This window comes from Mastomys coucha, unplaced genomic scaffold, assembly GCF_008632895.1.
Source record: "Mastomys coucha isolate ucsf_1 unplaced genomic scaffold, UCSF_Mcou_1 pScaffold6, whole genome shotgun sequence".
NCBI classification, from domain to species: domain Eukaryota; kingdom Metazoa; phylum Chordata; class Mammalia; order Rodentia; family Muridae; genus Mastomys; species Mastomys coucha.
The window spans coordinates 99,556,993-99,567,532 of NW_022196912.1; the positions used below are offsets into that span (position 1 = coordinate 99,556,993).

A 10,540-nucleotide genomic window follows, 5' to 3' on the forward strand; every position below is an offset into this window, starting at 1 on the left:
TAAAATTAGGCTGAAAATGTAGTTCTGTTGGTAGAGCATGCACAAAGCCTGGATTCCATCCCGAGCACCACAGAAACCCAGATGTGGTAGTGAAGGTGGACAATGAGCTACTAGGGAAGCAGAGGCAGAGAGATCAAAGGTCAAGCTTATCTTCAGTTATATGAGGAATTTGAGGCCAGCTTGAGCTACTTGAGATCCTGCCTCAAAAAAATGTTTTTTGTTGTTCTGTTTTTTATTTGTTTTGTTTTGTTTTGTTTTGAGACAGGGTCTCTAGTTGAGCCCTGGCTGCCTGGAACTCAATATTAGACCAGACTAGCCTCAAACTCACAAAGATCTACCTGCATTGGCCTCCTGAGAGCTGGAATTGAAAGTTTGGACCACTTGGCTTCAAAAAATAATTCTTAATGAAAGGAAATAAAATCACAGCCCAGGTGATAATGCTGACTCAATGTCAAGCCACATTCTGAGAGAAACAAACAAAATGAGCATTAAATAAAACCAGAGAAACTTAAATAAAGAATGAACTTTATTTAGGACTAATGTTGTGTGTGTGTGTGTGTGTGTGTGTGTGTGTGTGTGAAATTTGTTCTATTTTTCCTATCAGTCATAACAAAGACACCATGATATTAAATAACAGGAAATCAGCGCATGCTGCATTCTTTTCACCATATTTAAATTTCTTTTGAAAATCGTTCTTGAATAATTTAAAATAAGACACTGAGATTAATAAAGTCTCAAGTCATCTAAAAGCACTAGGGAGGCCAGCACATAGGCCCTGAGTCAAATGTGAGAGGAGAACATGAGAAAGTTTGTGCTGTGTTTTTATTGAAAATGGACTGAAAAGTTGTAACTGCAGCCCCGGTCCTGCCTGTCATCGGACCACGAGGAACATGCTTTGGTTTCAGGGGGACTAACTCACCTGTGGTTCTTGACTCCCACACTGGCTCTTCCACATGCTTCCAGCTCTTAGCAGATTGCCATCAGATATCCACACCCTGCAGACGCTGGCTCCCTCCTCCTCCTGCCGAACTTTGAGCTGCGCACCATGAGAAAGATGCTCCTGATGTGTGGCCCCTGTGGAGGTGCTTTCTTTTAACATTTAACTGACATCCAGTTGAAGGAATGATGGTCTCCTGATGGATGTCAGCAATGGTTAAGAGGGAAAGCCTTTCTGGTACCCCTAACTTAGGATGCTGTGAAGGGCTCCGGCTCTAAGTCTGACCCAAGTCGAGGTGCCTGCGCCCTGCTATGCGCTCCATCACCACGAGAGGGAGTGAGGAGCGGGCTCTTCCCTGTGCTCTGTCCTCTAAAGCCTTGCCTATGTAAAAAGGTCCCTCCGAGTTAAAGTAGGAGCGGGTCTAACTGGGAAGATGATCAATGGTGCGATGGGTAGGGACAAGTGAGGTAATGGAAGGGTGGATATGATATGATATGACATGATATGATATGGTATGATATGATATGATATGACATGGTATCATATGATGATATGATATATGAATCTCAAAATAAAAGCCATTATTTTGTATAATTAATATAGACTAATAAACAACATTTTAAAAATAAAGAATGTGAGTCCCAGGCCTGTGACCTCAACTTTGGAGACTGCCTGGCACTAAAGCCACACTGCCCTCTCCTGTGAAAACCATTTTGTCAGTTGGAACCAAGGGACTAACAAACCTATCCAGGGTCACACAGCTGTCAAACCCAGGGACCTGGCTCCAGACCTCCCTGCCTCCAAAGTTCTCCCTTGGAGGGTCTGAGGTATCATCACCATAGCCTTCTATCCTGGGAAACCAAGGCAGAGGGTGATGACAAAGCATAGTGTGTGGGTGGCCCCATCTGTCAGGGGTGGGCAGAAGGCTAAGCCTCAGAGGCCAGACCCTTGGCAGATGACCATAGCAGCTCTAGGGAGGCAGAGGGTGCCAGCCTGCGCCCATGAGAGAAGGGAACTGCTGGTAACTTCTCCCAGGCATGGATGACAGCTGCAGTGCAGGGCAGGACAGAGGCCCCACATGCTAAGAACTTTCACTCGCTCTGCCTGGGGCCTAATCTCATTACTCTACATGGACCCTCTGGGACCACCCTCCCGAGTCCCCTTTAATCCCCTCCCTCCCTCTGGGAATGCTCCAAGGTCCTCTCCTTGCCAGGTCCTGCCAGGCACATGCAGAACCCACCCTTCAGTGTTTGTCAAACTACCTGTGCCCCGACTTCTATGGTCCTCAAAGAAGGGCCAAGAAGGGTGAAGATCCAGTTTCTCTCACTAGCCTGTAGCAGTCCGACACACCTTCCTGAAATGGCCCTCTTCTTTTCTTTCCTTTTTTTTTTTAAGATTTATTTTATGTATCTGAGTACTCTGTAGGTGTCTTCAGACACAGCAGAAGAGGGCATTGGATCCTGTTACAGATGGTTGTGAGCCTCCATGTGGTTGCTGGGAATTGAACTCAGGACCTTTGGAAGAGCAGTCAGTGCTCTTAACCGCTAAGCCATCTCTCCAGCCCCTGAAATGGCCTTCCTCTGGGCTCTCTGTCTCATGAGTCTCTTGTCCCCCACCCCACACTGCACCCCTGTCCCCCAGCTGGAAATGCCCAGAGCTACCCCATGCTAGAAGTGTTCTCCCTCCATCTCCTTTCTAGGCAACTCCCAGGACTTTTGTGAGGGTTCTGTTTCAAGACTGACTGATGGAAAGAGACCCCTGTGTCCACAGTAAAACTGAGACAGCAGCTCCCCCTTCAAACAGTTGTTCCGAAGCCAGAAGACACTGCATATAGAGCGCTTAGTCAGCGTCTGGCAGAGGGGCCCTCAAGGTGTTGGTACCAATGTGGCTTTTATCAAGGATACAGGTTGTCAACATCACACATGCCAAGGATGTCTCCTGGCTGAGGTCAGGTGTGGGGGAGGGCGGGGGGTGGAAGGTTGGGACTCAGTGCTTATAATCCTCCTAAGAGTGCTGGGCGCCCCAGGCTTTGAACTGAGTTCCATACTACCAGCACTCTTACAGGACAGCCCTTGTATTACTCCCATTTTGCAGATGTGAGAACTGAGGTTAACAGACAGCTTGTGGGAAGATGCAGTTGCAAAATACTCCGCCCCAGAATTCTCCAAGGCAATCTATTGCCTCTCAGGACACAATGAAAAACAGAATAGATGCCCAAAATAACTACCCCCAGTCTATGCTCCCATTCTCCAGAAGTATTCAGTTTAATGCCACCCAGTAGTGGCCCCACCCCCCACTACAGCCAGCCAGGGTCCAGGGCTGTCTCTCCTCACCCTGAGCATCCGAGGGGTCCTTTTGGCTCTGGGTCTCCCTCTCCCCCACCTTCTGCTGCTGTTCCTCATTTACATAAATTATCTCTTCCCCAATTATCCATCCAGCTGTCCCAACGGTGATCTGTGAATGAATTAAAAATGGAATATAATTTAATAATGGCTGATTAGAAGAAGATTAGTTGTTATATAAAAAGGAAAAGCCAAGAGCCAGCTAGTTGCCCTTAATCTGAGCCAATACCATCGTTATTCAGGAAAGCTGCCCTGGCCACCAGGCTAGGCTGACATGGGGGCCGGGGTAAGAAGAGCTCAGGGGTGGGTGGCAGACCACCCCAGAGACAAGAGCCTGAGGGTTGATTCCCACGACAGCACAGAGACCGGATGGCTGCTCTGACTCCCTTCTAAGCAGTTTGAGCCATATCTGGGGGTCTATTCATGCCCTGAATTCTAGGCTTCCTAGAAGAAAACCACCGGGTTCTCCCAAGGCAACCACCTTGCCCATAAGAGCCCCTAACTGATTTCTACTCAGTCTAAGATCAGGGTTCTCAGAGCACATGGTATTATGGGTACACAGATCTCCCTACCAAGGAATCTGCCTCTCTGGGGTATGTGGTGAGGGAAAGAATTGCATGGGTTAGCCTAGGACAGTTCTGGGGAGGGACTGTCTCAAACAGGGAACCTGGCCCAGTGAAGTCCAGGGCTGTCTCTCCTCACCCTGAGCATCTGAAGGGTCCTTTCGGTTCTGAGTCTCCCTCTCCCACACCTTCTGGAGAGGAAGCCTGGGCTGATGCCCCCAGTCTCCCATGCAGTTCACTTCCCACCATCAATACCTGTGGCCCTGTCTATGTGGGAGGCTTTCAGCCTCCTACAGTGAGAGTTGATTGAGAGGAGGGGCTACGGATTTTTTTAGCCTGAGTATCAGCAGTTCTCTGTGCATCAGTCAACGAATAAAGATATCAGAACCCCTTCTGCGACTGCCTTCATGCAGGTTAAATCTTCTTTGCTTCTTTCCCAAAACAACAACTTCAAAAACATAGATGACCGGGCTGGCATGGTGGCTCAGCAGGTAAAGGCACTCACTAGCCACCACTGCTGATCACCTGAGTTCTGTCCCAAGGACCCCACCGGGTGGAAGGAGAGAGCTGACTCTCTAAGGTTGTCTTCTGAACTCCACACTTCACACACGGTTTTTTTTTTTTTTTTAAGTTTTTTTTATTTTTAAATACAGCAAGTCAATGTTATTCAGGATGTCTGTCTATCACTCTGTCCATCCATCTGACTAGGACAGTTTTGGATAAAGATGGGTGGGTGGCACCGTGGAAAGAGGGTAAGAGGATAGGTTGAAGTCTGACTAGAGGCGAGCCTCAGGTCCTCAGCTTCCTGTATGACCCAGGTCATGTTACTCATCTCTGTGCGCCTGAGTTTACTCTTCTGTAAAGTAGGTGTTCGTCACAGCAGTCCCCACCTCCAAGGGTTCTGGATGAAACCCAAGAATGGAGGAAAAAGCATTTAGTACTACAGACTGGCTGCTAAGTCAGCACCCGGGACTTGTCCTACTTGCTGCTTTAGTCTCTGTTTGCCTGTCTGCTTCTAGACAAGAGTTCCGAATATTCAGAGAATGGCTTTTTTTTTTTTTTTTTTTTTTAATAGAGGCTCACTGTGTACCCCTGGCTAGCCTAGAGCTTTGGACCAGGCTGGCCTTGAACTCACAGAAACCCTCCCGTGTCTGTCTCCCAGGTGCTGGGATTAAAGGTATGTTCCCCCCTCCACACCTGGCTGGCTTCTCCTCTTGCTATTGGGTGGACAGACAGGCTTACAAAGGACTCTTTCACATCCCACAGGTCATGACAGGCCCATGAGACAGATACAACTCCTGCTCTTGGGTCTGGGCCATGCATCCCCTGCGGTGGGCATGTGTGGACATCTTCCAGGCCCAAGGACACACCAGGAATCAAGAGGTAAGTTGCCAGAGGAAACAGGACTGACAAGAAGGATCGACGAGATATAGTGGCTAGCCTGGGCAAGCAGGGTCACCATGGATCAGTCTGCAAAGAAAATGGCCTGCAGCACTGAAGGTCGGATCTTCCCCTAGACACTGGGTGAGAAAAAAGAGTGTGCGCAGTGTTTGTTGATTGGTCAGATGAGATTTCTCCAGACTTTCCTAGACATCAAAATAGTCTTTTGAGCTGAGCGGTGGTAGCACAGGAATTTAATCTCAGCCTCAGGCAGGCAGAGGCAGGCAGGTCTATGAGTTATGAGGCCAGCCTGGTCTACAGAGTGAGGTCCAGGACAGCCAGGGGTACACAGAGAAACCCTGTCTTAGAAAAAACAAACAGACATATGGCAGAATATTTGCATATAGTTCATGAATGTCCCTTGGGCCATCTCAGCTCCTCTCATGATAACTACTACAATGTGAGCGTGGTGTAAACTGTATGCTTGTATTATTTTTACTTTGCACTGTATTATTGAATGACAAGAAAAATCTGTCCATGTTCCCTGAAGGTGCAGGTTCTTTCTGAAGATTGTTCACTCATGGTTGCTAGAATTCATAAATTCAGAATTCGTGGATGTGGAAGGTAAGGAAGGACAATATATTTGACAAGGGAACCAGTCTCCCAAACAGGAAGTTCCTATCCCCACCTGTCCTCCTACAGGGCCTGGGAGGGACAGTGGTTTATAAGGATGGGCTGACTGGTGCCCCTCATTTTCCCCAGCACACCTGATACCCACCAGCATCCTCTGGCCCAGTCCGGTCTCTTCAGTGTCCCCCATAGATCTCAGAACTCATCCATCTATATTGAAGTTGGGGGATGGGGGTAGGAGAAGCTCCCAGGCCTGCCTAGGCTATGGGATAATTTGATATTCAAATCCTGGCAAAGACCTGCTTCAAATTGCTACAAATTAAGCTGATTTTGGCCCTCCGGATGAGGGATTTGCTCCGGTGGATCAGCCTTCCCAGGACTTGATGAGGTCAGATTACAGAAGGAGGGACAAGAGAAAGAAAGGGCTGGGGGTTGGGGGCTGGGAAATTAAGGGGAGGGAGGCAGCCAAGACCTGTAGTTAGGGAAAATTCCCAAGGCCTCAAAAAAAAACAGCTCTACCCTGGGGTGGCAAGGTGTCTGGTCCAAAATGGGTCAGAAGGATCCCCCAGATTTCCAGGAAAGCCCAGCCCTGGACTGTTCACAAGCCAGCCCCTATAAGTCTTTATCAAAGCCACAGAAGTTGGTACAGAACTGATCATCCCATTTCCAGTAAAGAAATAGAGGCTCTGAGAGTTGAAATGGGGGGCTGGCCACAGACCAAACAAACTGGACTCAATGGCTGCCACCAACTTGCTGTGTGACCTTCAGCCTATATATAACCCTTCTTATAAGGAGTATTAACAGGACACACACAGTAAGGAGCACATGGCAGGTACTCCATACCTTCTGGCCAGCGTGCCTGGGAAAGCCTGAAGCCCACATGGCAGGTCCTCCGTACATCCTGGCCAGCGTGCCTGGGAAAGCCTGAAGCCCCGTGTGGATGGAAAGGAGCCTGAGCCTGGGGTACTTGGGGTCACACTCAGTTACTCAGGGAAGAGTCAATCCCCTGCTTTCTCCTCACTTCACCTCCCTCCCGACAAGACACCCCCCACCCGGCAGAACCTCATCTCCATCTGCTTGATCAGGGCCTGCACTGTATATTGCAGCAATTTTAAATTGCACCATTAAAGATTTTATGCTGGAGACGTTAAAATTAAAAAGATCTATGTGCAAAGAGTCACAACGAATTTAATCAACTTGATTTAATAGAAAACAGCAAATGGAATTTATGATGCTCCAAAAGACAAGGGAATTTTTTTCCCACAAAAAATAAATAAATAAAATAAAAAGCACTTTGTAGAAAACAGAAAGTGGAGTATTGGAGGGGGGCTCCCCATCTGAGAGTTTATCAGAACCTAATCCGGGAAGAACAGCCCTGGCTGGGGCTCTTTGCCCGCTAATCCCAGCTGCCATTAAAATATTAAAGATAAATCTAATCGTCTCTTTATCCAAAATAAGCGACTTTTGTGTGGGGAGAAAACGTCTAACCCCTTAGGAGGAGAATTAGTTCTAATGCATCAAATGGAATTCGGTCCAGCCTGAGGCGAAATAGGGTTTAGAGGCAAATGAGACGGTAATAGAACTAAAACCCAGAATAACAAATTAAAAACCCTCATTTACACGAATTAAAACGGCTCACAAAAGGGATAGAAACCCAGCTCTGCCCTCCTCAGCCCCCCGGGCTGCCTTACTGTCCTATGGCCCCCATGGTCTCACCACCAAGCTCATTGTCACCAACCCACGGGTCCCCTGGAGAGACCACAGCATGACCTCATCCTGTCCACCTCCTCTATCCCAGAGGCTTCCAGGCAGAGGTGCACAGCAAGCCCCGTCCAAGCCCAGGCCCAGAATGTCTAGATCCTTTGACCTGCATACAGCCAGCTCCTCCTGCCTCTCCCTACAGTCCCCACCGGGGCTCCATTCCTGTCCTCCTCTGTCCCATGCACTGGTCTAGTTTTGTTTGATAGGGTCTCACTATGTGTATAGGCCACACTAGCCTCAAACTCATGATCCTCCTGCCTCAGCCCCCTGAGTGCTGGGATGTATAGGCATGTCCCACTATGCCTGAACTACTTTCTTAAATTCCAGCAGCCCCTGCTGGCGTGGGAAAAGAGAGATCACAGCCCCTGTTCTTACACAGCTTCCATCCCCAGCCTTGACCCCTCAGTGTTTCTGCCTGTCCTAGCTCCACAGGACTGTACGAGCAATCCCATACGGGACGCTCTAGAGCCGGCCGGTACATGGCGACCAGGCCTCGTTTCCAGCTCTCTTCAAGAGCTCATGCTAGTTCTACAGTGAGGCACCTGAGAAGCTCGGTGTCTGTCCCCGGGGAAAGAGAGACTGTTTAACAGGGATTCCACAGGAAAGCAGAGTGGGCAGCCAGCAGCCAATCTGAACACCAGGTCAGGTCACCCACTGGGTTGTCACTCAGAGGGGCCAAGGCCGATCCATATGTTTAGGCTTCTCTCAGAGCAACCCACTGTCTCAGCATTAGCATTCTGGATCCCTCTACATGTGGAGCTTTGTCTCCCTGGGACCCCCATGCCTACCTTCCTGGTCATGCTCTGAGTCCCCTCATATTAAAACAAAATCCTGGGCCGGGCAGTGGTGGCACACGCCTTTAATCCCAGCACTTGGGAGGCAGAGGCAGGAGGATTTCTGAGTTCGAGGCCAGCCTGGTCTACAGAATGAGTTACAGGACAGCCAGGGCTACACAGAAAAACCCTGTCTCGAAGAAAAAAAGAAAAAAAGAAAAAGAAAAAAAGAAAAAAAACAAAATCCTGTTGGGGGTATCTCTGAGGAGGCTCTGACGGCTCAAGGGCCTCTAATGCCCCGTCCCGGATTCATGGAACCTGGGTACGCAGTCTGACAAATGAATCTATTTGGACTGCAGAGGGGAGAAGGTGAGGAAGGGGCCTGTGTGCCCCACACCAGGAGGGCCAGAAAGCACCTCTGACCTCCCTCAGCCTTCTTAGCAAATCTTCTTGAACAGGAAACTCATGTTGACAGCACCTTATTATGAGATATTAAGGGGAACTGGATTGTGAGGCCAAACTCTCCCCTGACTGTGTTTCTTCATTGGATTCTCCCTTCTGCAACCCTTGTGGTTGCACCACACTGCAGGGGGCGTTGCGTGGGGGGAGGAGGACACGGACATATTTTCTCTCTGTCCACAGTCTTCAGAGCTGCAGGAAAATGACTCCAGCCCTTGCTTTCAGGCCACGAGAAAAATTTGAGATGGGGTGAAGATACTTGGCTCTTGAGGACCTAGCAGCTACCACAGGACGTCTGGGGAACAGTGGGAGGTCTGCTGAATAGAAGAGGTTTTTCCTTTTGTTCAGGGGATAGCACTGAGTAGAGATGGTTACAGGTTACAGTTGAAGGCGTCATTGCTTCAGGCCAAATAGGAGGGAGTCCCTGTAAGTCTTAGAGCTTCAGAGTCCAGTCCTGTTACTGTCTCAGTCAGAAGGCTTCCTCCTATGTCTATAATCCCAGCTACTCTGAAAGATGAGACAGGAAATTTGAGAATTTGAAGTCAGATGGGACAACTTGTTTTGGGTTTTTGGTTTTGGTTTTTCGAGACAGGGTTTCTCTGTGTAGCCCTGGCTGTCCTGGAACTCACTCTGTACACCAGGCTGGCCTTGAACTCAGAAATCCACCTGCCTCTGCCTCCCAAGTACTGGGATTAAAGGCGTGTGTCACCACGAGACCTTGTCTCAAAGGAAAAACGGGGACGGGGTGGGGATACTGGATGGGGCACTCAGTAGGTTAAAAACACTTGCTGTGTGGGCTAGAGAGATGGCTCAGGGGTTAAGTGGAGTATCTGCTCTTCCAGAGGTCCTGAGTTCAATTCCCAGCAACCACATGGTAGCTCACAACATCTATAATGAGATACGGTGCCCTTTTCTGGCCTGCAGGCATACAGGTAAAACACTTACACATAATAAATAACTTTAAAACAAAACAAACAAACAAACAAAAAAACATTTGCTGCCAAACCTGACAACATGAGTTCAATCCTCAGGACCCACATAAAAGTGGAGGGAGAGAACCAACTCCTGCAAGTACCTCCACATATAAGCCATGGAAAGTGACCATGAAGATAAGCAAATAAATGTAAAAGTTAGAAAAGAAAGAAGGGAGGAAACTGAGGCACAGAAAGGCTAAGTCACTAGGTCACCCTGCTCTTGTGATAGATGGGAGCTGGGTAGCACAGAGGTAGGGCATTTCCTCAGCATGCTCAAGGCTCTATACTCAATGCCCAGAGACTAGTTTGGAGCCAGTGCCCTCAGCCCTACTTCATTGGTGACTTCATCATAAAGGGATGAAGGCAAGAGACTGCATCTAGACGTGCTAGGTTCTTCATGCTGAGCCCCTCAGCCCTTGGACCCTCTCAATCCTGCGTCAGGGCAGGTTTTAAAAGTTCTCAAACCAGTTCTCTGTTGTACATTTGTTTCCTTTTGGTTTGGCTTGGGTTTTTTTTTTTTTTTTTGAGACAGGGTTTCTCTGTGTACCTCTGGATGTTCTGGAACTGACAATGGAGACCAGGCTCAAACTCACAGAGATCTGCCTGCCAACACCTCCCCAGTGCTGGGACAAAAGGCAAGCACTACCACCACCACCACGTCTGTTCTACTTTTTAAAAACAAACAAAAACTTGAAGAGGTGGAAGAACTCCTTTTTGGAAC

General features: G+C 48.5%; 1 protein-coding gene across 2 annotated transcripts in view; it reads left to right on the forward strand.

Annotated features, from left to right (window-relative positions):
* Nucleotides 1-9,446, forward strand: part of Lin52 (lin-52 DREAM MuvB core complex component) — a 111,426-nt gene extending 101,980 nt beyond the window's left edge. The window contains exons 6-8 of one of the 2 annotated variants that reach the window (XR_004114044.1): nt 5,109-5,225; nt 5,773-5,846; nt 9,434-9,446. Coding sequence is in view for 1 of the 2 variants with exons in the window: in XM_031355239.1 (XP_031211099.1) it covers nt 5,109-5,225; nt 5,773-5,789 (134 nt within the window). In the remaining variant the exon portion in view is untranslated. Of the gene's footprint in view, nt 1-5,108; nt 5,226-5,772; nt 5,976-9,433 lie in introns of those variants that run through there. The other variant, XM_031355239.1, reaches the window with a different exon arrangement.
* Nucleotides 9,447-10,540: the final 1,094 nt, after the last annotated feature.